This window comes from Apis florea, unplaced genomic scaffold, assembly GCF_048593485.1.
Source record: "Apis florea isolate Af1SG1 unplaced genomic scaffold, ASM4859348v1 contig_2495_pilon, whole genome shotgun sequence".
In the NCBI taxonomy this organism is placed as follows: Eukaryota; Metazoa; Arthropoda; class Insecta; order Hymenoptera; family Apidae; genus Apis; species Apis florea.
The window spans coordinates 1244722-1270607 of record NW_028256595.1 but is presented as its reverse complement, the minus strand read 5'-3'; the positions used below and the strand labels follow the sequence as shown (position 1 = coordinate 1270607).

Below are 25886 nucleotides of genomic sequence, written 5' to 3'. Positions count from 1 at the left end.
GATTTTCTTATCTTGTTTCAAACTATTCTAAATGCTAATGCTTTCTCGCAAACTATTATTCGCGGTGCATAATCAGGTTACAGTGAAATCATTCTGAAGTCTAGAAATTTCGATCGATTCGCGGCTTCGAATTACGAACTATCGCGCTAAACATCAATGTCTATATTAACAAAACATATTTATATATTGTTAACATAAATTGTTACAAGCGTATGCAATTGGAACGTGCGATAAAATAAATTTTTATTTTGTCGTATTTAATTGTACACCGACATCGATTCGGCACTCGAGCCTCGACAGTTCTAAGCAATTACCGTGGTTAATAGATATAGATAAGTGAAGAATGGACAAAGAGAGGGATATCGCTCAGCTAATTTGCAATTCAATGCTTAAACGCGGTAGAGGCCGATCGATATTTAAACCTAGCCTTCGTTTCTAATTAACAATATTCCTTAAGAGGGATTGCGCTCTGATCAAGACAATCCGAAGTCGAATAATCCATAAATCGTTTATTAAATATTTTTTTTTTTTTTTTCTATACAATTCCGTCGCGATGGTAAAATCGGTGTCGCAAACCAGCTGTCGAAACGAAACATATATATATATATTATATATATATATATAAGGGATCGTATAAAGTTAAAAATGAAGTAGCGTAAATCAGAGTTTGTTCTACATAAATATAACAAATACGTTTACATGGAATGCTTCACTATCAAAGTCGCGTCAATACAGTACAAAAGGAGTCGCGAGTACATTTTACAGACAAGTACATTTATTTGACATGTAAGTACGGTATAAAACGGAGACTCGTGTACAGGTGGAGTTTGTTATTTAGAGTTTCGTTTCATTAAATCTATTCGACTGGACGAATATTGCTCCGGTTAGCGTACTCGAAATGTTTCACATCGCGCCGATCGTCACAGACGATACGGGTGCGAGTTTAAGAAGCATACGTCTGTATTTTTTAACACCTAGTTAGAAAACTTCTCACAGCTCGCTATTCGTTATAATACTCTATATACCTCTATACATTGAGCTTTCTTCATTCGACGGAGACACGATCTCTCCATAATAATATTCTGTAATAATATTGTTTACACGCGTACCGTGTGTCTGTATATGTGTGTACAATATGTATATAGAATGTATGTGTGCATTAATATAAATATATTGTATATAAACATAACACGTATATGTAGATCCGAATGGGGGACTCTGAACTTCCTTCTTTTGTTATCCGTCCAACGATATCGTTCAACAAGGATTCGTCGCTGTGAAAAAGACAGATAAGGCGGAAGAATCCGGCGGGCAACAATCGCTTCGGACTTCGGTCAACGAAAGAAACGAAAAATTTCCTCGAGAAATTACTTTGTTGAAAATTTCTTTGCTCGATCGATCACCCTTCCTCGATCATCTTTATCGACGAATATCGACGAATCCTCGTGAACAAAATATTTGCAAAAAGTATACATCAATAGATTCGTGTAGACGAAGGGCAACGAAACGAATGACATGACATCATATAAATAAAAATGAAAGTGAATCGCGACAGAATTTCCAACTCGAAATAAGAATGTGAGAAATGACCGCGAGAAAGGTATCGAGATCATACAGGTACAATTTCCAGTATTCAAATAAGTATACGTAAACTTTATTTCGTCAGATTTATCATATTGTGTTAATGGTACGTATGTATAAATATATACACATATATGTATAACTCTTACGTGCCAGTTTCGTTTACGTTGTTACATTATGCGCTGTAATCAGATAAGTTGATTAGTCCTTACGTCTAAGGAAAGGAGATTCGACGAACGCAACAAGAATAAATAACAAAAGGATGAGAAACAGAAGGAAAGACACGCTGCGTTCGTTGCCATATTTTAGTCCCATTTTAGTCGAAATAACTGTAAACCTATGAGAATTCTCGAAAGCAAGATATATCTTCGACGGAAGCCAGATCAATCTGTACTTTGGTTCTCGCTTTCTTTTGTTTTTCCGCCATAGATGGAACTAAAATATATATATATATATGTATCCTTGTTTAATTGAGAATCCGTCAACAACTTGTCGACAGGTCGAGACAAGGGTACACATGCGTTTAAACGCTAGATCTTTGTTGATAGAATTTCACGTACAAGTATCGTACGAAATATAAATATATATATATATACGTATATATATGTATATATATATACGTGAGAAAAAATTTGATTTCGAGAAAAAAGTCGGAAAGAGAGCATCGTACATGTGCTGAGAAACGAAATAATTCTAAACAAATATACAAATAGTTGAAATGATTATTTAATTTTTTAGAAGAGGGGAGGAGATGAAGAGTAAGTGAGAGTTAAGTTAAGGCGCCAATGTAACAGAGTTAACAGAAAAACTTTAGTTCTTCGGATCGTGAAATATTGAAATATGTATACTTTTATTAAGGAATACACGCGTAATAATGACAGAGAATCAAGGTATTTCGATATTTCGATATATAGGGATAAAATGATCTGTTCTGTTCGAAAGATAAGATAAAAATAATTCATTTTTTTTTTTTTTTTCTTACTACTTTACGCGATTAATATATAAATACTACTTAATAAGAAACACTTCTTATTAAAGGATCTTGGTCTTTCGATACACGTATGTACATACAGAACCTGAGCTGAGAGAAAAATAAAAATGGAATGTATTTTTAAAACTTCTTTTTTAATAATAATATAACAATATTCGGTTAAATATTCATGAACATCAACATACAGTATCCTTATCTACGTTACAAATTGTTAAGAGAAAAACGAAGTCTTTTTTTTTTTTTTTGACGTCCAAGAGTATAAAACTGTAGCAAAAACCTAAATTCACTTTTTCCCCTCTACGAATGGATCGTGAGGCTAACTTTCACACATCTAAACCGAACATATATATTTTACAAAACGCGTTTACAAAAGGAATAGCGAACACGGGGGCAAACAAGATGTTAACTAAAGTTTTTCCTAAGTCACTCTGCGAACGGTCTTTACAACAGGAGATACATAAAAATGTGTATCTGAATGGCGACGGTGACAGTGTCTTTTCTTTCCATATCCGTTTGTCTCGTTCAGCGAGAACGACGAGAATTTCACCATCATAAAAAATAAATAAAGGAAAGCGCATCATTTAAATATTGTACATTTATCGTGACCGATGCAGTGTTGGATCAGGATTCGGGGGCTGAGTCGAGAGAAAATTTTCTCCGTCCCTCTCGAGACATTTTTTTTTTTTTTTTTTTCCCAGGAAAAGAAAAAAAACTGGGATGAAGAATGGCGTGTTTTTTCTTTTTTCCTTTTTTTCACCTTAGGGGGATAAATGTTTACATTTGTGTCTCATTAATTTTTAATTAGATAATCAATTCACTAATTATGAAATGTCATAATAAAAGGTAGTACTCTATAATCGGTATTTCAATAATAATAGCGTAATTAATAATAATTATGTTCAATAGTTTTGTTTGCATTTTATCATCTATATCGAATAATTAATTAATAATATTTACTCCATCATATAATATAACCGCGATCTATGTTGTTTAATAATATAAAAAAAAACAAATCGTGTAATATATATTTATATATAGCATTGTATCATTCGCTTTTCATTACAATAATAAATTGTCATGAACGCAGACGTACCAACAAATCCGACGTTTAAACTGCTTCCGTTTCTTTCTTTCTTTCTTTCTTTCTTTCTTTCTTTTTTTTTTTATCCAATTAACGGAAACAAGTTTTTGCGAATTTACACGTACGAGCCATCTCTTTCTCGATGTTTGAGAACATTTCAAGATTCATTTTTACACACGTAATTATGTCCTCGAACTAATTCTAGAAAGAGAGCACCACATTTTTCTTTCTTTTTTATTTGTCACATACACAATTTTTTTCACAATTCGCTCGCAAACGAATCAGATTCTTAGGAAAGTTTGTTTTTTTTTTTTTATCTTTTATTAATTATCATTATAATTAATGAAATCACTCGATAAAACGTATTGTTGCATAGGTCGCGATCGTCGGGTTGGTACACTACAGCGTTCGAACGTCCGCACTTAAAGAGTTTACTACCAAAAAAGGTATACCACTTTCAGATTTACAACACTGCCCTAAACACAGCCATACTAAGCCAAATACTTTTGGGTTTTCGTCGTTACAATTACTCTCCTTTTTACTATTTTATTTAAAATTATTTATTTAAATCTATAGTCAATTATCATCCGTATTTCATTTTTTTACTTTTTTTTTTTTTTTTCTCATTTTAATTACTCTGCCTAATCTTTTCTTTTCGTTTTTTAACTCACTTTTAGAAATAGTTTAAATACATCAAATTTATCTACGATTCGTTTTTCAACCGTTTTTTTCTACAATTGACCCGCTCGATTCTCAATTGAAAATTACATAATTCGGAAACGTCAGTTTTTCTTTCTTTTCTTTATTTTAAAAGTAAGATCTTGGAAATATGAAATTAAGGTGTTCCTTTTATAAAATTGATTTGTATAAAAAAAAAAAAAAAAAAAAAAAAAAATTTAGAGAAAGAAAGAAAAGAAAAAAAAAAAGAAAAATAAGAAGACAGAGGGAAGAAAGGATAAGAAAAAGGATGTACAACAAAGGAATGTTTCAAGTCATGTGTTGACGATTCGTGTGTAAACAAATTTCAATAAAACTTAAAATAACAAAAAAAAAAAAAAAACAACAATTTTTCGAATTTTCATCTTAATTAAATGAAACGAGATCAACTTGTTATTTAAAACGATTTTTTCTTTTTTTTTTTTTGTAATTAAACTTACTCCCTCCCAATCTCATAAATTCTTCCGTTTGTTTTTATAAAATAATTTTTCTTTTTTTCTTTTTTTCTTTTTTTTTTTTTTTCTTTTTTTCTTTTTTTCTTTAACGAATTCAAAAAAGGCATAGATGTAACGACGTGTATGTAAGTTATATAGAGATATAAGATGTCATATGTTTGATCATAAATATATTAGAACGTGACAAATATATATTTTAAAACGTTTTTCTCAAACGGGTCATAATTTTTCCGGTTTTATTTCGAATCGGACCGCGCTTTTATCGACGGAAACGTCACGTTTGTGTTATGAACCGCACATTGGTTGCGTGTGTCATTAGTAACTCTGATTACGACTAAATCGGTTATAGCTTGATTACATGATAGCTACATTGTACACCGTGTATTTAAAAAATATCCGATGTTACGGACTTTCGAAGTACACCTTCACGCATCATTCATTATCAACTAGTCTTTTAAATAGGTATCGAAGAAAAAAGGGAGGAAAAGTTACATTTACAGTTTACTATGATACAGCACTGGCATAGTCACGTAATTTTGGTATGTACGTGTACGTGTATCAGTTGTATCTCTTTTCTCGGATTTATCGTGCAAAGGTATAGCCCATATTAATTATAACGCATGTGTGAATCCCTTTCTCGCTTTTTTCCCAAATATTACACTATACCTACGTTTTAAATTTTTTTATGATAATATTAATAGTAATAAAAATAAAATAAAATAATAATAATAATTAATAATAATAATAAAAATAATAAAAATAAAAATAATAAAATAATAATAATAATAATAATAATAATAATAATAATAATAATAATAGTAATAATAATAATAATAATAGTAATAGTAATAATATTAATAATAATAATAATAATAATAACAGCAATAATAGTAATAATATTAATATTAATAATAATAATAATAATAATAATAATAATAATAATAATAATAATAGCAGTAGTAGTAATAGTAGCAGTAATGGTAGTAATAGTAGTAATAGCAATAGTAGTAATAGTAATAGTAATAGTAGTAGTAGTAATAGTAGTAATAGTAATAATAATAATTATTAAGAATCAATAATAATTATAATAATAGCAATAATATTAATAATAATAAATTCATAATAGACAGGGAAATTAATAATAATCGTTATTATTATCGTAATAATAGTATAGTATGTACAGAACGCTTTTCACGCGAGGGTCCATTTCGATTACGCTTCATAGCTACATATTTTGATTGAACTGTACATGTTGGACCCTCGATTTGAAAAACTTTTTTTCTTTCAAAATTAACACGATTTATAAATCCTCCCATAATAGCAAATAGCAGCATGTCGTGAATTTCTACTTTTTGGTTGCGACACCGTTAATCCGTGTTGTCTCGCCTGTCCTGTTATGAGAGAATCATCTTTCTTAGGACGATTCAACAGATTATTTGAGGATTAATTTCAGAATGATCCATAAAATTTAATGGTGCTAAGGTACAACCTTCGGCAACCGTAGCGATCTCTTAATAACAAATTAGCCTAAGTTAACATTACTTAACTTTCCTCTAAATTCTGTTCTCCCTTCCTTACATACAATGTTGTTGATTTCTTTTTCAATATCTTTCCATTTCATACAGTCCATTTTATCTTGTTATATACTTTGCATCTTGTCACGATAATAATAATAGTGGTATATAATAACTGCATATAATCGCTACGCTAATAATATTTGAACTATTAATTATCAATTAACGTTAAGTATACACAACACATTTGTACGATTTCACTCAACCTGCACAGGAGCAGCAGCGAGGAAAAGGTGGTATAGATGAAAAAGTCATGTTTAAAGGGAGTAAAAGATAGGGCAGGGACATAATGTGTTTTTTTTTTTTTTTGTATATGTATTTACGGGGAGAACGTATTAATAGTCTCTCTTGATTTCCTGTGTGTATAATTTCAAATAATTGTTTCTCGTCGTTCCACCGGTTGTCAATTGGGGAGCCAAGGTTGAGGTACGAGAATACAGTAACGTAAGTTCAAGTGTCCATTGAGCCAGCTGTAAAATCTTCGCGGAGCATCTAAGCAGCACCACATTACGCTGTATCGCTCCTGCACCTTAACTCGGAGATAGAAAGAGGAAACACGCGTCATCCGGATTAATTTGGTCGCACCAATAGTACTCTGACTCGTCTCTGAATACCATGCATCAGAGTACCGGACGTAAGTAGTTGTACCTGATCTCCACGAAGCTAGGAACGCAGAACGGATGGAAGTTACTTTTCTCTGTTTTCATGACAGAGAGATGGAACAGCGACCGTTTTTGTGAACGGTTAACATATGATGCGAGATCATCGTTCGCCCACTAACGTAATCACTCGTATTAATCGACTTCACTAACAGTCACTACAATCCTTCGACAAATTTTGAAAGTTGATCTTGCGGTGTCATGGGCGTCACTTCACTCGAGTCTGTGCCACTGGTAGGCGGCGGAGCTGGAGATGGATGATGAGGCATAGCGCCCGGATGCCCGGTCGGTGCACCTGTTCCGCCACTCAGTTGCGAAAGCATCATTTCACTTGGACCACCGAGTTCATGAGCTGGAGAATGCGTTGGTGTACCATGAGGTGGATGATGATGAGGTGATGGTACCGGTCCTGATCGAGGAGAAGGAACTGGCTGATTACGCGGAGATGGAACCGGTCGTGGAGAAGGATTTGGTTGAGGTGAACGAATTGGTGGTGGAGATCGAACAGATTGCATTAGCTGTTGTTGTACAGAGATCCCTGGAGGTCCCATCACACCTTGCGGAGAAGGTATTGGAGGTGGTGTTGGTTTTAAGCCGGGTTGACCGTATCCTTGTTCGCTAAAGCCACCATAACCTGAGGAAGAATACGCGGAATCGTGGCAAACGTTAGACCACGAACCAATCGGCTCAACGAATCTCGTTTTCTCCAGAATTAAATAATTCTTACCAAGAAGGGACGGCCTTATGGGTCGTTGTTGCCCATAAGGCGGTGCTGGTGGTTGTGTAAACTGCTGCTGTTGCTGCTGCTGCTGCTGTTGCTGTTGCTGCTGCTGCTGCTGCTGCTGAGCTTGCTGCCTTTGCATTACCAGCATTTGTTGTTTATACCATTGTGATTGCTGCTGAACAGGTTGCTGCTGCTGCTGCTGCTGCTGTTGTTGTTGATTCAGCATTGCTTGTATTTGCATTCTACCTTGTTGTTGTTGTTGTTGTTGATGTTGCTGCTGTTGTTGATGCTGTTGTTGTTGTTGCTGCTGCTGCTGTTGAGACATCATATGCTGCAAACCAGGTTGCTGCTGAGGCTGATTAGGACCCAAAGGTCCGCCCACTCCACCGCCATATTGGCCACTTTGTTGTTGAACGGCAAGCGCCTTTTTATGTAAAACAAATCATACGATAATAGAAATCATCAAAATCACGAGCGACAATGACAAATTTAGGTAAATAGTCAAGATATAGAAAAAGTTAATCGTCATACCCGTTGTTTGATAAAGGCAGCCATAATCGGTGGATTACTTTTGAGTATTTGAAGTATTTGGTTTTGCTGCTCAGGAGTATGGGGATTCTTAAGAGTTTGCATAAGTTGCTGTAATACGTGCTTGTGCATGGTTTGAGTTTGTGGTCCAACTTGACTAACCGGACCACCGAGAACTCCTGCTTGTCTCGGCATTTGTCCTCCCATTGCTATGCCTGGTTGCCCTTGATGTTGTTGTTGCTGCTGCATTAACTGCTGCGGCGTTTGTTGTCTTAAACCAGGATTTTGTTGCATCACTGCATTCGGTTGATACCTACTGTAAATAAACATATAAACATATTTATACATATGCACATATAATATTTTATGTATATATATATATATTTTTAAACTTACCTTGCTGTCCATTGATCCATTGGAATAAGATGTGTACCACCAGGATTTGGCATTTGAACGGGCATTGGCCGTTGCATTTGAGGTGGAGGCATTACACCACCCGTTTGTCCACCTACACCAACTCCAACACCAACTCCACCACCTGGTGTTACTTTACCGTAACCATGTGGTACTTGTTGTCTTGCAGCTTCTTCTTGTACTTGCTTAACGACTTGAAGAACATGAGCAGGTGGTGTTTGAGTCCCAGGTTTCAATCCTATTCCGGGTTGATGTGGTGATGGTAAATTAGTAGGACTAACTCCTGGTTTCATAGCAACACCAGTAGTCATAGTAACATTCGAACTCTGTTGTCCAGATTGCATCGCTCCCACTGGACCTGTAGGTCTAGTATTCATCACAGCCATTCGTCTCCTAAAAAAAAAAAAAAAAAAAAAAAAAAGATCGATATGTATATATATAAAATTATGTAATTATTCTAATATTATTATTAATATTAATGCATTTACCTTAATAACTGCGCTTGCTGTAATCGTTGTTGAAGCTGTTGTTGTTTTAGCTTATGCTTGATGTTCGAACAGAATGGAACAAGACATTTAGTCTCTTGGCAGTGTTTAGCATGATAACAGCACAATGCTATCAATTGTTTACATATTGGGCAACCACCATTTGTCTTTCGTTTACAAACTTTTGTATGTGTCACTACTCTTTTCATCTTTTGACAGCTTGTTAAACGACAATTAGCATCTCTGCATTGACATGCATGCACCAGCGATTGAATACATCTTTGTATTGAAAGTTTACGTGCCTCCTAATATAAAATTAAAATATGTCAATTATACTTATATCAAAATTATAGTTACAATTAAATTTATAAAAATATTTACCTGTGGATTAGATTGTTTAGCATCGGCCGGCGATGAACCGTCATCCAAATCTAAACCAAGTTTCTCCATATGGTGTGGATGACCATCTTTTTCCTTACAACTTATACACAGATCAAAGTCCTATTGCAATAAATAATATTATTAAATCGATTTATAATGTAATGAAATATATATAAAATATAAAAATATTTTTATATTTTTGTACTTACATCACAAACCGTACAGTGATATCTTGTTTCTACGTGACTCTTACAATTATTACAAGTATAAACAAATTTGTCTTGACCTTGATTGTGCAATTCATATAACATAGACATAGAACTAAATTTCGCACGCCTTAGGGAAGAAAATTCATAATGTTTTTCTCTGGCCATTGTAAGGAAAGCATCGCGACCATCCATAAGATCACAATTAATAACGGGATCAGGATCTTGAATAGGCTAAAAGACACATTATTGATGAACATAAAAAATATAAGCTAATCATTTAAAAATATTTATTTAAATAATTTCAAATACTTACTGCTAAACTGGCTGCACTTTGAGCACTATGCAACCTAATAACAAAAAATACTTCTTTATGTTTTTCCATAGTAGCAAAAATTTTTGCAGAGAGATCATTTCCTGTTTGTGGAGTATTAGATTTTTTACTATTTTTTCTTTGATTTGCTTTAGATTTATTAGACTTTTTAGCTTTCTTTTGTCCTTTCTTTTTGCCATCTGGTCCTGTTTCAGAATCTTCGGTTAATGAGAAAATCTGTAATACAAGTGTTTTATAATTATTTTTTTGTTAATTATTGTTTCTAATAATACCATTTAATACTTACTGCATTAGCAGCCGCAGCTTCCGCAGCTTCTGCCTGTTTACGTTTTTCCTCTTCTTCTTGATCTAATTCTTTGATGCTTTCTTCTAAAACATTGGGCCAAAAATCACCTTCAAAATATGGTAAATCAGCTGCTGATGAAAGTTTATCTTCCATTGCTTGTTTTAAAATATCCTGAAATCAATGAATAAAGAATCATCTTTAATTTTTAAATTATAAATAGAAATATGAAATTTTTAAAAAATTATAAACAAAATTATTAAATTTATTGTAGTCTGTTAATCCTATGTTTAAATTTACAAATTCAATAAAAACATTAGCTTTTACAGACATTAATTTTAGTCTCGTTTGACACTCAAGAATAATAATTAAATCTTAAGTAACACTTAGAGACTGTATCATATATTTAGATTAATTACCCATTGATACTAACTTTATAATCAAGTACGATTCTTTCAACCATTCCTTTGTCCAACATTTTCTTATACCATTCTTGCAATCTTTTAGGCTTTGGAATCTTTTGTTCTTGAGGATGGCAGTGAAAAATGTAATCATCACCTTCAGAAGGAGGACAGGCCCAGATATGAGCCATTGTATATCTAAACAATAAAAAAACCTTGTTATGAATATTAACATTGAAATCATACATATGTAAATTCTTCAAATGAGATTGAATTTACCCTAATTGTTTTGCGTAATCCAAATATCCAAGAAGAATTTCATGATATACTGCCGTTCGAAACTGTCTAGGCCGGAAAAAGTGTACTGAATCCAAGTACGCAATATAAACTCTTCGAGTATTAGGTGGAGTACATTCACTGCCATATTCTTGCACATGCATACCGAAAAAACATACATCGGTACCATCAACTTCTTCAAATGCAAACAAAGCTTTCGCTCTGTAAGGAAATTCACCAGGCATATCGCCGTTTTCTACAAATCGGCTTCTCATTCCTGGCTTCACTTCAACAACTTTATCGCTAGATGCTACGACTCTAATTGCAACTTCTCCAGCACCAGCTTCTTTTTTCTTCAAAAAATTGTTCACACGTGTTTCAATATAGGTACCTAATTTAGTGACCGGTAGACGTTTAGCATTAAATTTGTTCTCTTTACGTTTTTGACCTTTCTTTTTCAAGCAATTATCACAAGTAAATCTGTAAAAAACGACTTAATTATAAAAAGTAAAATATTATTTATATTATTTAAAAACATTTAGAATATTTTTACTCACCCTAACGGCCAAATTGTTTCCATATGTAGTACGCAAATTTGATGTACCTTCCTACGGCAATCTGTACATGAAACAAAAGGCTCCAATTCCAAATGATCGTTCTTCATTTCCTGGAACTGTTCCTTTTTAATGGCACTGTAATAAATTATAATTATTTTATTTTAAATATAATATATAATTGTGACAAATGTTAATATGTTTATTTCGGAACTTACGTTTGGGGTTGCGTTGGATCGTCTCCTAACGTCACAGTGTCACCAGGAATGTCGTTGAAACATTTCTGACAGAAGGTGTATCTGTCGGAAACAAGACCATATGCCTTTAAACTACTGTTCCAATCAATAGTATTTAGATCCAAATTTCAATTCGTCAATGTCATGCGTGCATCATACGAAGATCAATTTTTTTTTTTTACGCCCCAATCGATGTATCCAAATGTCAAGTATCCAATTTTGATAAATATTTGTTTGTATTTGCAATTATACACATGCAAGTAGTGTTTTGCCAATTATTTGTATCCGTTTCGTTTATTTATTTATTATTGTTATTATGATTATGATTATTATTATTTTATTTCAAAGATTGTAGAGAATCATCATTTCATATAATTAACATATTTTTTTCATTATTTTTCATTTATCACAGATACAATTTGTTTTACATTTATTTATGTTTTCAAATATCAGGTATCCAATTTCAATCGTCCAATTTCCAAGTATCAATTTTCGTGGCATGAAGTAGTAGAGTCAGAAAGAAGCAAGGGGCGCGGGCAACACAAGAAGCAAGCAGCAAACAAGGATTTGTGTGTGCGTGCGCAACCCATGGGTAGAGCGAAGGTAACATACAAAGAAGAGAAGAGTGCCATAGTTAGACACCATATAATATATACATAAATTACTTGCATATACTCAAGAGTAATAAACGAATTTCTTTTTGTTAAAAATTATTTTGCATAATCTAAATTATTTATAAAGCAAGATATATGCATAAAGCATCTAATTTTAAGGATTAACATTAGAAAGCTATATATCCCTTAAGTATATGCGTAATAAAATTTCAACTTTATATGTGCGTACTAAAAAATACATTCATTGGCAAATATTTTATAAATATAATAAAAATATGTTAAATATATATATAAAAAAAAAAAAGAGAAAATGAAAAAGAAAAAAACGTGTAGTTCAGGAGACTGACCTGTATCGACTGATATAATCGAAACAGGTTAATTAGCCTGCCAATTTAATTTAGCGTATTCAATTATAGAACATTTTTAAAATAAAAATGTACCATGAAAGTCGAATGCGCCTAAAGACAATTTATATTTCTAAAACTTAATAGGTACAACTAATGTCAGTTATTTTTGAAGACAGCTGGGAGCAACAGAAGTCATTAACAAGATATCTAATTATCTAAGTAAGAAATTACTAAAGGGCAAGATGGAGATAAAACCTACTAACATATTCCCTTCATGCAGACTATTTTTTCAATTATTAAATAAATTTTCCGTTGTACATAGTTATTTAACTCTTTTATATACTGACCTATTTTGATAGGAGTAGTACTTCGCATCTCTTGGTATTGTACAAAGTTGTTTTCCATAACAACATAGTACTTGTGGATTAAATGTGTATTTTCTTCCACAACAATATCCCAAGGCTTGCATTACAGGATCTATTTCTTGCTCAAAGACTTCAGAAAGCTAAAATCAGTAAAAAAAAAAATTTTTTAAAATCTATTGATATCAATACATGGTAAATTGAATTATTCTGAAGTAAATATACCTTTGTACAATATCTATAAACGCGTGAAGTTTTACGATTGTAAAGCCACGCGTTGTCAAACATCATCCATACATCATCCACGTATTCCCATGGATCACTATACTGTCCAGTATCCAATTTTCTTTTGATTGTTGAAAGATCCATTGGTTTTTTAACGATATCGAAATAATCTGGAATTCCTAATGCTTGAGGATCGACAGGTTGTCTAAACGGTATGGATTCCGGATCTTGACGATAAAGTTTTTCTAATGTTGGCATTAATGCTTGACGTAATTCGTCAGGTTTAAACAAACACAACCTTTTTTTGTCCGTTGTTCCACTTGGTTGTATCGGTTCAGGAACCAATGGTTTAATATCTGTGGTATCTTGACTGGATATTGGAGTTACGGGTTCTTTGATACCAGTAGGTTCTTCTTTTATGATACTCTCACTGGATCCTTCTTCCATCGGTTCCATTTTATTTTCTGTTTTAGTAGATACATCATTATTAACACTTTTACCTCCATCCATTCTATGATTTTCAGAACCATCTTCTTGAGTTTTGATTTCCATTTTTATATTTTCTTCTTTAATGGAATCCAGTTTTCCCTTATTATTATTCATTGGTGGACTAGGAGAATTATCACGATCTAAAGCAGCTGTAATAGCAGCCATTTGCGAAGACATGGATGAAGTTCTCGGTGCATTTAATGCAGCTCTTTCCTGAGATGTCATACCTTTCCCAAGACTTGCAAGACCGGCAGGAGATGGTGTAGTAGCAGGATGAGGTGGAGTTTGATTAGCGGAAGAAACTGTCTGATTTGGAGTCATTAATGAAGGAACTAGTGGTGTGTTAGGTGTGGAAGTTGTAGATTGAGGTCCGTTTGTCGTTGTTACCGGACCGGGACTAGGTCCACTAGAAGCAGGAGGTGGTATTGTTTGTGGAGTTGATGTGCTGATGCCATTATCATTAGGTGTTGAAACTGATAAAGGCCGACTATTGTTAAATTGATTTTGTTGTTGATTACTTTGTTGTTGCATACCACTAAAAGGTGATGGCGCTTGTGGCATTGAGGTTGTTGTAGCGCTTTGATTTGAAGTACTTGTTGGTTGTTGTAATTGCGACTGACTTGGTTGTTGTTGAGATTGAGGTTGTGATGGCTGTTGCTGTTGTTGTTGTTGATGTTGATGCACAATTGCTGCTTGAGTCAGTCTAGCTTTCATAATATCGGGAAATTGATGTTGATTTTGTAAAGGACTGTTAGGTAAACCGGAAGTACCATTTGAGGTTGGGAATTGACTAGTTGTTGCAGACGTAGTAGTAGTGGTTAAACTTGCTTGTGACATTTGTGCTTGTCCAAAAGGACTAAGACCAGGATTTGGAACCACATTGGGATTGGAACTCGACTGTCCATTTGGACTAGGACCAGATGGACCGACTAAAATTCCTTGCTGCTGCTGCTGCTGTTGTTGTTGCTGCTGCATTTGGGCTTGAGCTTGTGCTTGAGCCTGAGCTTGAACATTACTTTGGGCCTGAACTTGTACTTGTTGTTGCGTTTGTTGTTGTTGTGGAAATTGCATTCTGTTATGCTGAGGAATGCCCATTGTAGGTAAAGATCCAAGTTGTCCCATACTTGGTGAATGACTACGTAAACTAGGGGTAACTGTTCCAACTGGTCGTGATGGCGGGACAGTACCAACACCTGGAGGAGCACATGGCCTTAAACCTGGGCCAGATGTTCCTGCAGGTTGAGGTTGTTGTTGTTGATGCTGTTGAGCATGTAATTGTTGCTGTTGTTCCTTTCGTTTTTGTCGTTTTTCTTCCAATTCTTTTTGAATTTTGTAAATTTTTTCGGCAAGCAAATGGTAATACTCTGATCTCGAATTAGCCATTTCATACATATCACCTTCAACTTTTCTTGCATATGCAACAAGATTATGCATTCTTTTATCAAGCATAGCCTGCGGATCAGGAGTTGGAAATATTGCTTGAACTAATTTATGAACAAGATGATTTCTAAGATCTGGTGTTACAGTTTGATGCCAATCTTTTGATTCCTGTACAGATGTTGCTGTTACTTGACCTGGTTGAAGTCCAGCTGGAAGTTGAAGATTAGCCAATCTATTTTCATTTGGAACACTAAGCTGTCCTGAATCATTTAAACCAAATAATTGTTGCATATTAACAGACTGTTGTATGTTTGCAGCAGTTGCTGCAGCAGCAGGCGTGGGACCGGTGGTAGGTGCTGCTTGATTACTAGCAACACCAACTGTATTAGGATCTGGATTCAAAGGAAGAGAAACATTTGGAGCAACAACTTGTTGCCCAGCACCAACTATGGATTGACCTGGTGCAGTCTGAGTTTGAGGTTGAGTTAATCTGACATTTCCTATAGTTCCAGGTGTTCCTTGCATGCCTGGTGTTGGCATTCTTCTAGTAACACATTGGCTAGCTACTAAACCAGGTGTCGTAGTAGGACATGGAATTCCCAATGCGTCATATGCTCTTCTCATTTCGGTCTGACTCGGATTTGGTTGACTATTTGGTTGAGTTGTAGATGCTGCAGCAGTATTTGTCGTTTTATTCTTATTTGCTTGCTTCAAAGGTAGGCATACAGGACAATCATTGCGATTGCAATGTTTCCAATGACTAATAATTTGTCTTGAAGAGCTACAATGTGGTACCGTACAATTTTTCCCCGCTTGACAAGCAGTCATATGAGTTAATACATTTTTCATAGTTTTACAATCTGGCAACGAACATTGCCAAACATCACCATTTGCTTGACTTTCACGTCGTTGGCATTTATGTGCATGAAGTAAAAGAACTAATTGTTGTTGAATAAGTTTTCGCTTTTCTGGATCAGCAGTTGATTTTGTAGTACCTGAAAACATGAATATCAACTAATTAAATTTGTTTGAAAAAATAAATTTATTTCAAAATAGCCAATTTATTTACCAGTTGGAGCACCTGTGCCAGGCATTTGGCCCTGAGTAGCTTGTTGTGGACCAGGTTGACCTCCACTTGGTGCACCAGATTGAGGTTGGGCTGGACTTGGTGCAGGTGGTTGAGCTTGTTGAGCCATACCACCTTCTTGCCCACCCACAACATTTGTAGAACCAATAGGACCTCCAGTTCCTCCAAATCTGTTACCTTGCATGGCAGTCATATTTGTTCCCACTCCTTTTTGTTGTGGTGCAACAACTCCAACAGGACTATTAGTACACACTGTAACACCAGGCCCTTGCCCACTAGCTGGAGATCCTGCTTACAAATTATATACTTATAATTTGTAATACTATATCCTAAAATTTCTACTTTCTGACTACATACAACATAATTGATATAATTACCATAATAAGGACTTGATGCACCTATTTGTCCCATATTTGGCATGCTTGTCATATTTGGAGGAGCCTGGATTCTTGGACCTCCTTGACCAGGACCAACAATACCAACTTGATGTACTTGTTGATGTGGACTTTGACCTCGAGCTGGACCAACCATATGAGCTTGTTGTTGTTGTTGCATTGTTACAGCTCTAGTATTCATTATTCCAGGTCCATTTTGCATTTGGGCAACACCATGTGGTCCACTAGGGTGATGAATTCCTTGAGTATTAGGACCCATCATAGTTACCTAAAAAAATAAAATTTTAGGTTTTTTTTTTTTTTTTTCTTAAATTCATATAAGTTTTTTTCTTTATATTTTAATTTGAATACTCACAGTATTTATAGGTTGTTTATTCAAACTGTTGGTTACAATTAAACTTCCTCCTGCCATTCCACCCATAGTATTATTTCCACTAGCACTGCTGGTCATAACTAAAGCAGAATTAATTCCCCCTGGCATTGACATGGTAGGATTACTTCCAGCCATGCTCATTGACGATTGAAGGCCTCCCATCGAATTAGCAATGGACATTTGATTATTTGCCAAGGAACTGGCTATACTACTTGGTAAATTTCCCAAACTCACAACCATTTGTGGATCAACAACTTTAGAGACAGAAACATTTGGTGGAGATTGCATATTCGGACTTTTATTACCCAAAGTTCCAGCAGCCATTGCTAATGAATTGGCAACTAAATTTTTGTTGCCCTGTTTCAAAAAATAACAGAATTAGTCATTTTTTTTATACTTATATGCTTATATATATAGGACATATATATGCATATTTTATAAATATATATATATACGAACTTGCTGTTGTATGAGATGATGCGAAAGTTGCTGTTGCTGTTGCTGTACATGTTGTCTAAGTTCTGAATCAAGAGCACCATTTTGCTGCCCTGGACCTGGACCTGTTGCTGGTGGTTTAGCACTTTCAGTTGCAGAACCCCAAGATCCCGATGACAATAGATCATCAGGTAGATCATTTTCAAGATCAAACATATCTGTGTTTGTTATATAATCTGAGAATAAACATTTTCATTAGTAATGAAAGTATTTTGATATATACAATGCTGTAAAAGATACTAGTTACTACAAAAGTAAAGTGCCTAATCATAGATGCTGCATCATGATATTAAGCATGTTTTATCTTGAAACTAAATATTTTCTTTATTTACAGATATATATATATATATTTATATATTATTATATATATATATAAGGATGTATTTATATATTATAAATATATAAGAGAGTTCAACACCATGACTGAAGAATTACTTTTCTAGATAACTAGTTAAAAATATTGTTAGATTATGATATTAAATGTAACATATACCATAGAGACCAAAAAACCATTAGTAAATGATATAAAGATAAGATTCATCACCGTCACCATAGCTTCTATCTAAAGATTTAATAAAATTTTCATACTACCACATGTAATATAAATGCATGTTATAAAATATACCTGCATGTAAATATACATGCATATATATATATATATACATGCATAAATTTTTTGACATTTATATACATATCATATTTTCAATTGTAAGAAATTATATTTGTTCAAATTATACTAACCTACAATGTTTAAAATACATTTATCATATAAAAATATTTCCTTAACTTACTTACATAATTGACCATACAACAACGGAGAAAAAAGGGGTCAAATGCAAATTTAAAAAAAAATATATATATATATATAAAAAAAAAAGAAAATAAAACAATATGAATTTCTACACAAACTACATTTAAATATAAAAAACATATACATAAATAAATAAGACATGAGACATACAATGTGTGAGCATAACTTAAAGAAGTTTATATTACAGCAGAATAAAAATTTCTTCACAATAAAGACGTGCTAAACTACAAAAGCAGCAAAGCTACTAATGGCAAACTTTAGAGTAGACAGTCATGCGAAGAAATCATAATCACTCTAAAGAGTATTTACAATTATTATTATAAATGGAATATTTTTTTAATGCTATAACATTAAAAAAAAGTTTCTGAAACTCTTACAATTAATATAAATCAGTTTATTTTAATTATAGTATCAATTACCTATAAATAAATATAAAAACAATTATATACAAAACATTATAATTACCTACCTAACAACCTAATTTAATTTTATCTTATTAAACATATAATCACATTTTATTTAAAAAATTTATACAACAAAACTTAATAGTTTTAATTTGGTATAAAATTTTAGAGCTCTGTACATGTGTGTCGCATGTCCATATTACATTTATCACACATAAAAGTGTTTAAAGCATAACTTTTTATATTTTCAATATTATATATTAAAATGTTTTATTTTTTACAATATTCAGAGTGATCCAATTTTTCTCCAGTATCTTATAAAAGAAACAAATTTCTCTCAAATATAAAACAATACATTTGTTGCATTTATTTATTCTTATATTCTATTATATAAGTAAACAATGTAATCCTTATGTTCATTAAGTTTTACATATAACAATAATAAAATAATTTTATTGAACCATAGTGACAATATGCCAAAACTATATACATTTTTTGAACAATATAAAAATGTTTTAATCATTTTAGCAGTAAATTATGACAAAAATTGAAAGTAATTAAATGATTTTACAACTTTATGATACTTTATGATACTAATAAATGAGATGAATGGACAGACAAACAAATTCTGTAGTGCTAAATTTAATATTTTTGAACTTTTTGCTGGGTTTTGTAATAATATTTACTTCTTTTCTGGATGGTATGGTTGTTCCAATGTGGCTGCAGCTGATGCTGTTGTAGATGTTGTTGTTGTGGCGGGCCCTGCATTTGTTGCATGTTACCACTGCCACCTCCCCCGTAGTTTGTATAAGCATGGTGCATCATTAGAGGCGCCATACCCACTACATATATCACAGTTTTTATTTCAGACTGTAGAAAAACTGTCTATGCTTTCGGGATCACAGCTTTTAAGCAGCAGAAATAGCCTAAATTTTCTTTTTAATAAAGTAATTTAATTAATATGAATAAACCTAAATAATAAAGACTATGTCTGCCACTTATTTTGTGTAACCTGACTAAATTTTGTGATTGATACATCAAGTATTTAAGTGGCACAGTCATTACTGATTTAATATGGGATTATATGAAATATTATTATTGAGTTCAGAAACTGTTAAGGTGATCAAGTAGCACTTAAGGAAAATAAGAATCAAGAGATGGTTAGCGCATCAATCATGCCAGCATATCTTTTTTTTAATAATTATTTAAATTTCATGCATTTGCCATGCACTACAAAAATAAAAGAAGAACTAAATTTAATGATGACTAAAAAATTTACAAAATACTATTATTTTGTTTAGGTTAAATTTTAATTAAGAGAAAGAACGTGCAACAAGACAAGAAGTTATAGATTATGTAATACAAACAATTACTTTTTAAACACGGAATACTTTTATGACCTCTGAGCAAAATTTATACACTATATGCAAATTGCCTAACAATTGTCAAATGATTTTGATGAAATTTTCAAATAAATTATTTAATGAAATAGTATATAAAAAATTACTAATTAAGATTAAATTATATAAAAAGATGAAAATTCTGATTAAAATATCATCAACATCAGTATTGTGATATAATTGAGTATTACTAATTATGAAGTATTATTATTTATTGATTTTTATATAAATAAATTGATTATTAATTTAGAATTTTAGAAAATAATTTTACATTATTCAATCACATTAATAACAACGCGTTAAACAATTAGCAATATTATATTATAATTTCCGCATCGATATTTCTTGAACAATTTAGGTTAGTTTATAAACAGTTAACTATCAGTCAAATATAATTCCGATCATTATACATAACAATAAAAAAAAGAAAATTAATTGATATTAGGATATGTTGAATACAGGATCCTGTCAAAGGATAACACTTGTAACACAAAATGAAACAATCAGCTATAACCACAGCACTCCTAAAAGTTCAAAAACGACATAAAAATATTGTCAAAATAGATATTATTTTTTGAATATATTTTAAAAAAAAAAGACTAAGACTACAGAAAGAAGGTTTTATTTCTTAAGAAAAACCGTTTTATTTCTTAAGAAAAACATCAATATATAATAACTTTGCTCAAAGGATTGCACCCGTCAAAAAATTGACAGTGTGTCTTTGATAAACAACGACGAGCATATATTTCTTAATAATAAGAAAGATATGTGCATATATCATGTAATTAAAAACGCCTATGTGCTACTTGCGACGTTTATCCCTGAAGGTTAGTCGCGTAGCAACCCTGACTAATTCAGCAAAGTTTTGCGATGAAATTAAGAAACTTACCTGCGGAATCCGAAGTCCCCTGAAAAGGATCCCCCAGCTTCGGCCGCTTATTCGGCGGGCCGTCCACCAGGTGGTCGGCCATGGTTTCTTTATAGGATTAATTATTTCTTCTTTCAGGCTGTTTACTCCCGGTAGCAAGTACGCGGCGGCGGCGGCAGCAAGTCGGGACGACCGCACGCACGCACGCACGCAGGCAGACACGCACGCAGGCACGTATACACGGGTACACACACGGGCGAAACGCTGCACTACGCCACTAGAAGATTGCTGCTGCTGTTGCTATTACTGCTAGTATTGCTGCTTCCTCCTCCTCGGTGAAGCCGCAAAAATTCACCAAGCTCTTAGCATATTCGCAAGCATGACAATAACAATGAAAACCGCGGCGCGTGGAGCGTCCCCGAGCACGCTTCGATACACGATCAACCATTGGGCATCGTCGGGGGTACGTCGAACCCCGCGCTAAAGCCTACACACACAGTAAATTTTTCGATAGATGCACGGACCACTCGCGCGAGAACAGGCCAAGAAATTAACAAGACTATCAGTATCGTAATTCTGAGGATCACCACTCAGATTAAATGCACACACCACCAAACGAGTTCTCACGTTATATTCGGTCTAGACGGTCGCTCACGACTCGTCAAACACTCAAGTGTGGCGGACTGGCTGCGCGCACGGCGCTAGCTCGCAGCAACGATATCGCTCTTGAGGCCCGCTGGCACCATCTTTCTCTCCTCTTCTCTCGCCTTGGTACACTGCGACACGGGGCGCGCGAATGATCACCGCGGACGCGGCTCGCTTTCCCCACACATTCGAGGCAATCACGGACGCCAGGAGGCAAAGACGAACAAATGAGTCGGCTCCGGGGCGGCCACCGCGCGCCACAGAAATTCGCTCGGGAAAAGCGATCGCGAGAGTTCTGCACCGCACGAGTATCGGCTAACGTAAAATGGCGGCTGCTGTTGACGAGAAGTTTTTCTACGCTTGTCAGAAAATGTCCGACTGGTTCCGTATAGTTGCCGTGACATTAGACTAGCCATCTGATTGGTCTACATGATCATGTGACCTAATCACTTGCTATTATTGGTCAAACTGCTGCGAGGCCACGAACGCTGTGATTACGTTCACGCCGCCGGTCCAACAGCCGCGAGAATTTCGTTTATTCCTCTGCCGCCATTTGATAAAGGCCGGTCCTGCATAGTGGTTGTAAGATGCTTCTTGAATTAGATTTATTATTGGTATTAGAATACGTTTATAAAAAAAATTAACAATACGATAAAATTATATAATAAAGTACTTTTAACGATTTACTTCGTTTTAGTGATATTCAAAATTCAAAAAAATTGAAAAAATTCTAGCCTAATTGTTTCTTGCTACTGGAAAATATTGGGATAGTAGTTTGCATGATATAATTTATATATTCAAGACAAATTCGTTAAAATATTTTGTAATTTATGATTTCTATGTACATATTTTTTAAATTATTTAAAATTTTTTTCTGTTTATATTTATATATACATAAACCTTTTAATATTTATTGTAATGTGTTATAAGTAAAACATTTATAAATTTTACATATATAATATTTTTCTCGAAATAAAACTATTTTTTTATTAAATTTGTATTAAATTATAAAATTGTATTAAAATGTTGATTATGAATATACACCTTTTTCGACATAACCTTCAGGATTTTTGCAAGTATTATGTAATACGAATAATAGAATCATTAAATATATAAATATACTACATTTTTTTATTTTACAGATCATATTTCCTTTACAAAATTATATTTAGCAATTAATTCTGTATTTAAATAGTATTTATTGATTTTCAAAAATTTTATTTTTTGAACATTTTTATGCATGATTCATTCATTGAAATTTGTAAATTATGTGTATAAATATCCACATCGCTTTCTCTTTTTAATTATAAAATTAAAATATTTGTATGATTATGTTCATGATGAATTTGTATCTACAAACTTTCTTTTAATAAATATCTATTTGCATATTAGGAATAATAAGAAAATCAAAAATTGTATTTATTACTGCATTGACAAAATCAAGAGTGATAAAGGGATATCATTACAAGATGGCCAGGGATTTCTCGATCGACAGGTTAAAAGGAAGAATGTACACATATACAAGGTGGGGAGTTTGCGTTGCGCAGAACGTCCTCTGTTCGAGAAAGAAAATCTGACTCGTGATAGGTGCGAACGGCACGCGACTCAGTGCACGCATATATTGTGCGTGAACTTGTTTCTATCTCTTTTTTCTACTTTGTTCTTTCTCGCTCTTTCAGATATGCGTTTGTGTGCGCTCGCACGCGCACGATAGTGTCAGATACACAGAATTGTGTAAAGAAAAAGGTGAACATGAGAAGAGAGGGAGTATTGGAAATGGGACGGGAATTAGATGACGCCGTGGCAGCAGCCACCTAGCCACCCATTTCAGTGACAGCGACAGCGATTCTTTATGAGGTGTTGCTAGTCGCTTATATCCGTTATTTTTTTTTAATTTTAATTATTAAGAATAAGTGAGCTTAATAATTTTTTTTGATAATCTCTTAATAATATTTACTTATATACTATATAATAATAAGAATAATTAAATAATTAATTAATTTAAAATACGATATCAAATATTCAATGTTATTTTTACTGATGAATTTTATTTTACTTTTAATAAATGTATTTTTAATATTCTTTCAAAATCAATTATAGTTTTTTAATAATATTTATATTATTTTATAACAAATGTCAATATTTATTCAAATCATTAAAAAAAATTCATTATCTTTATAAAAAAATGTGAAACTTTAATTGCGAATTATATCTTAGATATTACATATTTAAAAAATTATATTATAATTAATTTTATAAAAATAAATCTTAGATTCATTAATTTAATATTCCAACATTATGATATTAACTATTGATTATTTTAATATTATGACATTTATATTTAATAATTGAAACAAAAAAAAATTTATAATAAATTTTTAAATTTTTTTAAAAATTGTATAATTGTATAATTTATTACCTATTCTTCAAAATTTGTTTCTTATAATATATATTTTAAAAAATAAATTGAAAGATAAAAAAATGAAATAGTATTTTTTATAACTTTTAAATTACTTTCATTACATCATTTCACAAGTATGCTATTAAAAAATATAAGATTTTTTATGTCTATATAATCTATAATTATATTTTGGCAAAATCAGAACTATAAAATTCAAATTTATAACTCAAAAAAATATTAAAAATCAATATTTTATAAGTTTTCTTGAAAAATAATAACTATTCATTTATAATTCTTTATTCTTTAAAACTAAAAAAAAAACCAAATACTTTGATTTTAAATTTTATAATATATTATAAAATACAATATTAATATAATATTATCATAATTTCTTTTAATATTAATAATATTAATATTGTGATATTATTAATTCATAAAATCTTAAGATATAAAAATTATGATTTATTATGCATTAATGTTATTGAAAACATTGTATTTTATTGTAAAAATCTAATACAATATCAAATTTAAATTCTGAATTTAAAATCTTAAATAAATATATAAATAAGAAAAAAATTAGCAAAAATCAAATAAAATAAGAAATAAAATTGTGTTATATTAATTATATATATTAATATACTATAATTCACAAGTTCATTTTAATATTTTATTGCGATATAGAATATATTATATTTAAATTATATTTATTTCAATATATCATTATTTATCAATTACCATGACAACATATATTATCATAAAGAAACATTTCATAAAATCGCGGGAAATCATATTAGATAGGTTATGTTTAGAGACTTACCGAGACTGAACCCTTTCATTGTTGCCAGATTTATGTTTAATATAATTAGTATTAGAATTGACTATGTATGTTTTCAATTTCTTAAAAAACTTTCGAATATTTCATTCATTTTCGAACTGTATCTTTTTAAATTATTTGTAAAGAATAATATATACAGAGAAAATATGTAAAAATAGCAAACATCATGAAAATTTATCGATAGTCCTTACCCAAGTGTTACGTAAAAGTATTCATAAAAAAAAACGTTACAGTGTTAATGATGCTATTCTATTAACTTATTTTTTTTTAATTTTTTATTCATTAGATGATTAATTTTATATTATATATACATTTTCTATTATATTTTATAATAAAATAATAATTGTTATTAACTATAAAATAATTCTATATAACATAATGCGTAATGTATTCCTATATTTTTAAGAAATAATCAAAATATCTATAAAAGATGCATTAACCGATTTTTAATTTTGATTAATATATTAAATTATTAAAAAAAATCTAATTGCATAATAAAAATTAATATTGATTATATTAATGTTACATTTCAATTGTTATAAACCAAATGGGTTATTTTCATGCTAGCTTTGAGTCACTGATATCGCCATCGTTATCTACTGTGATAAGGGACGCAGTTTTTGTAATCTCGCCGTCGATACGATACGATTCCATCTCATATTATTTGTAATAATTATAAATTTAATTTGTTATGCACTTTATCATAAATAAAGTACGAATATATAGTAAAAATAATTTTAATCTTACATTAAATAAAAAAAGAAATATATAATTTTCTTAGTGCAAAAATTCTAATTATTCAATACCAGTTTATGGATTATATATTTGCGTAACAAATAATTGTGATAGATTAAAGACACAAGGTCATTTTTTGA

General features: G+C 32.0%; 1 protein-coding gene and 1 long non-coding RNA gene across 6 annotated transcripts; one reads left to right on the top strand and one right to left on the bottom strand.

The window, feature by feature from the left end:
- Positions 1–5960: 5960 nt before the first annotated feature.
- On the bottom strand, positions 5961–22133 carry LOC100872466 (histone lysine acetyltransferase CREBBP). 5 transcript variants are annotated; one of them, XM_086906602.1, is made up of 21 exons: positions 21152–22133; positions 19549–19704; positions 17612–17823; positions 17135–17509; positions 16762–17047; positions 16367–16672; positions 13429–16292; positions 13189–13346; positions 11863–11976; positions 11648–11782; positions 11094–11570; positions 10847–11012; positions 10417–10587; positions 10113–10346; positions 9800–10030; positions 9591–9710; positions 9213–9514; positions 8707–9117; positions 8314–8626; positions 7786–8206; positions 5961–7692 (listed from the first exon to the last, which is right to left on the bottom strand). In XM_086906602.1, the coding sequence occupies exons 1-21, from the start codon at positions 21231–21233 to the stop codon at positions 7217–7219; spliced, it is 8010 nt and encodes a 2669-aa protein (XP_086762728.1). In that variant the 5' UTR covers positions 21234–22133; the 3' UTR covers positions 5961–7216. The 5 variants fall into 5 exon arrangements, with proteins under 5 accessions (XP_086762728.1, XP_086762730.1, XP_086762729.1 ...); XM_086906604.1 differs by having other exon boundaries at positions 8314–8623; XM_086906603.1 differs by having other exon boundaries at positions 11863–11973.
- LOC105736435 (uncharacterized) lies at positions 21949–24170 on the top strand. The gene is made up of 3 exons (XR_001112623.3): positions 21949–22357; positions 23168–23362; positions 23455–24170. It is a non-coding gene; the product is annotated as an uncharacterized LOC105736435 (long non-coding RNA).
- Positions 24171–25886: the final 1716 nt, after the last annotated feature.

Coding starts and splice junctions, on each gene's coding strand:
- LOC100872466 (XM_031918579.2), bottom strand. CDS start 21,233: ATGGCCGACCACCTGGTGGACGGCCCGCCGAATAAGCGGCCGAAGCTG. Junction 11,977..13,188: donor TACTACTCCTATCAAAATAG/GTCAGTATATAA, acceptor TGATTGGAACAG/TAGTTTAAAGGCATATGGTC. Junction 9,515..9,590: donor CTAAACAATCTAATCCACAG/GTAAATATTTTT, acceptor ATTTTATATTAG/GAGGCACGTAAACTTTCAAT.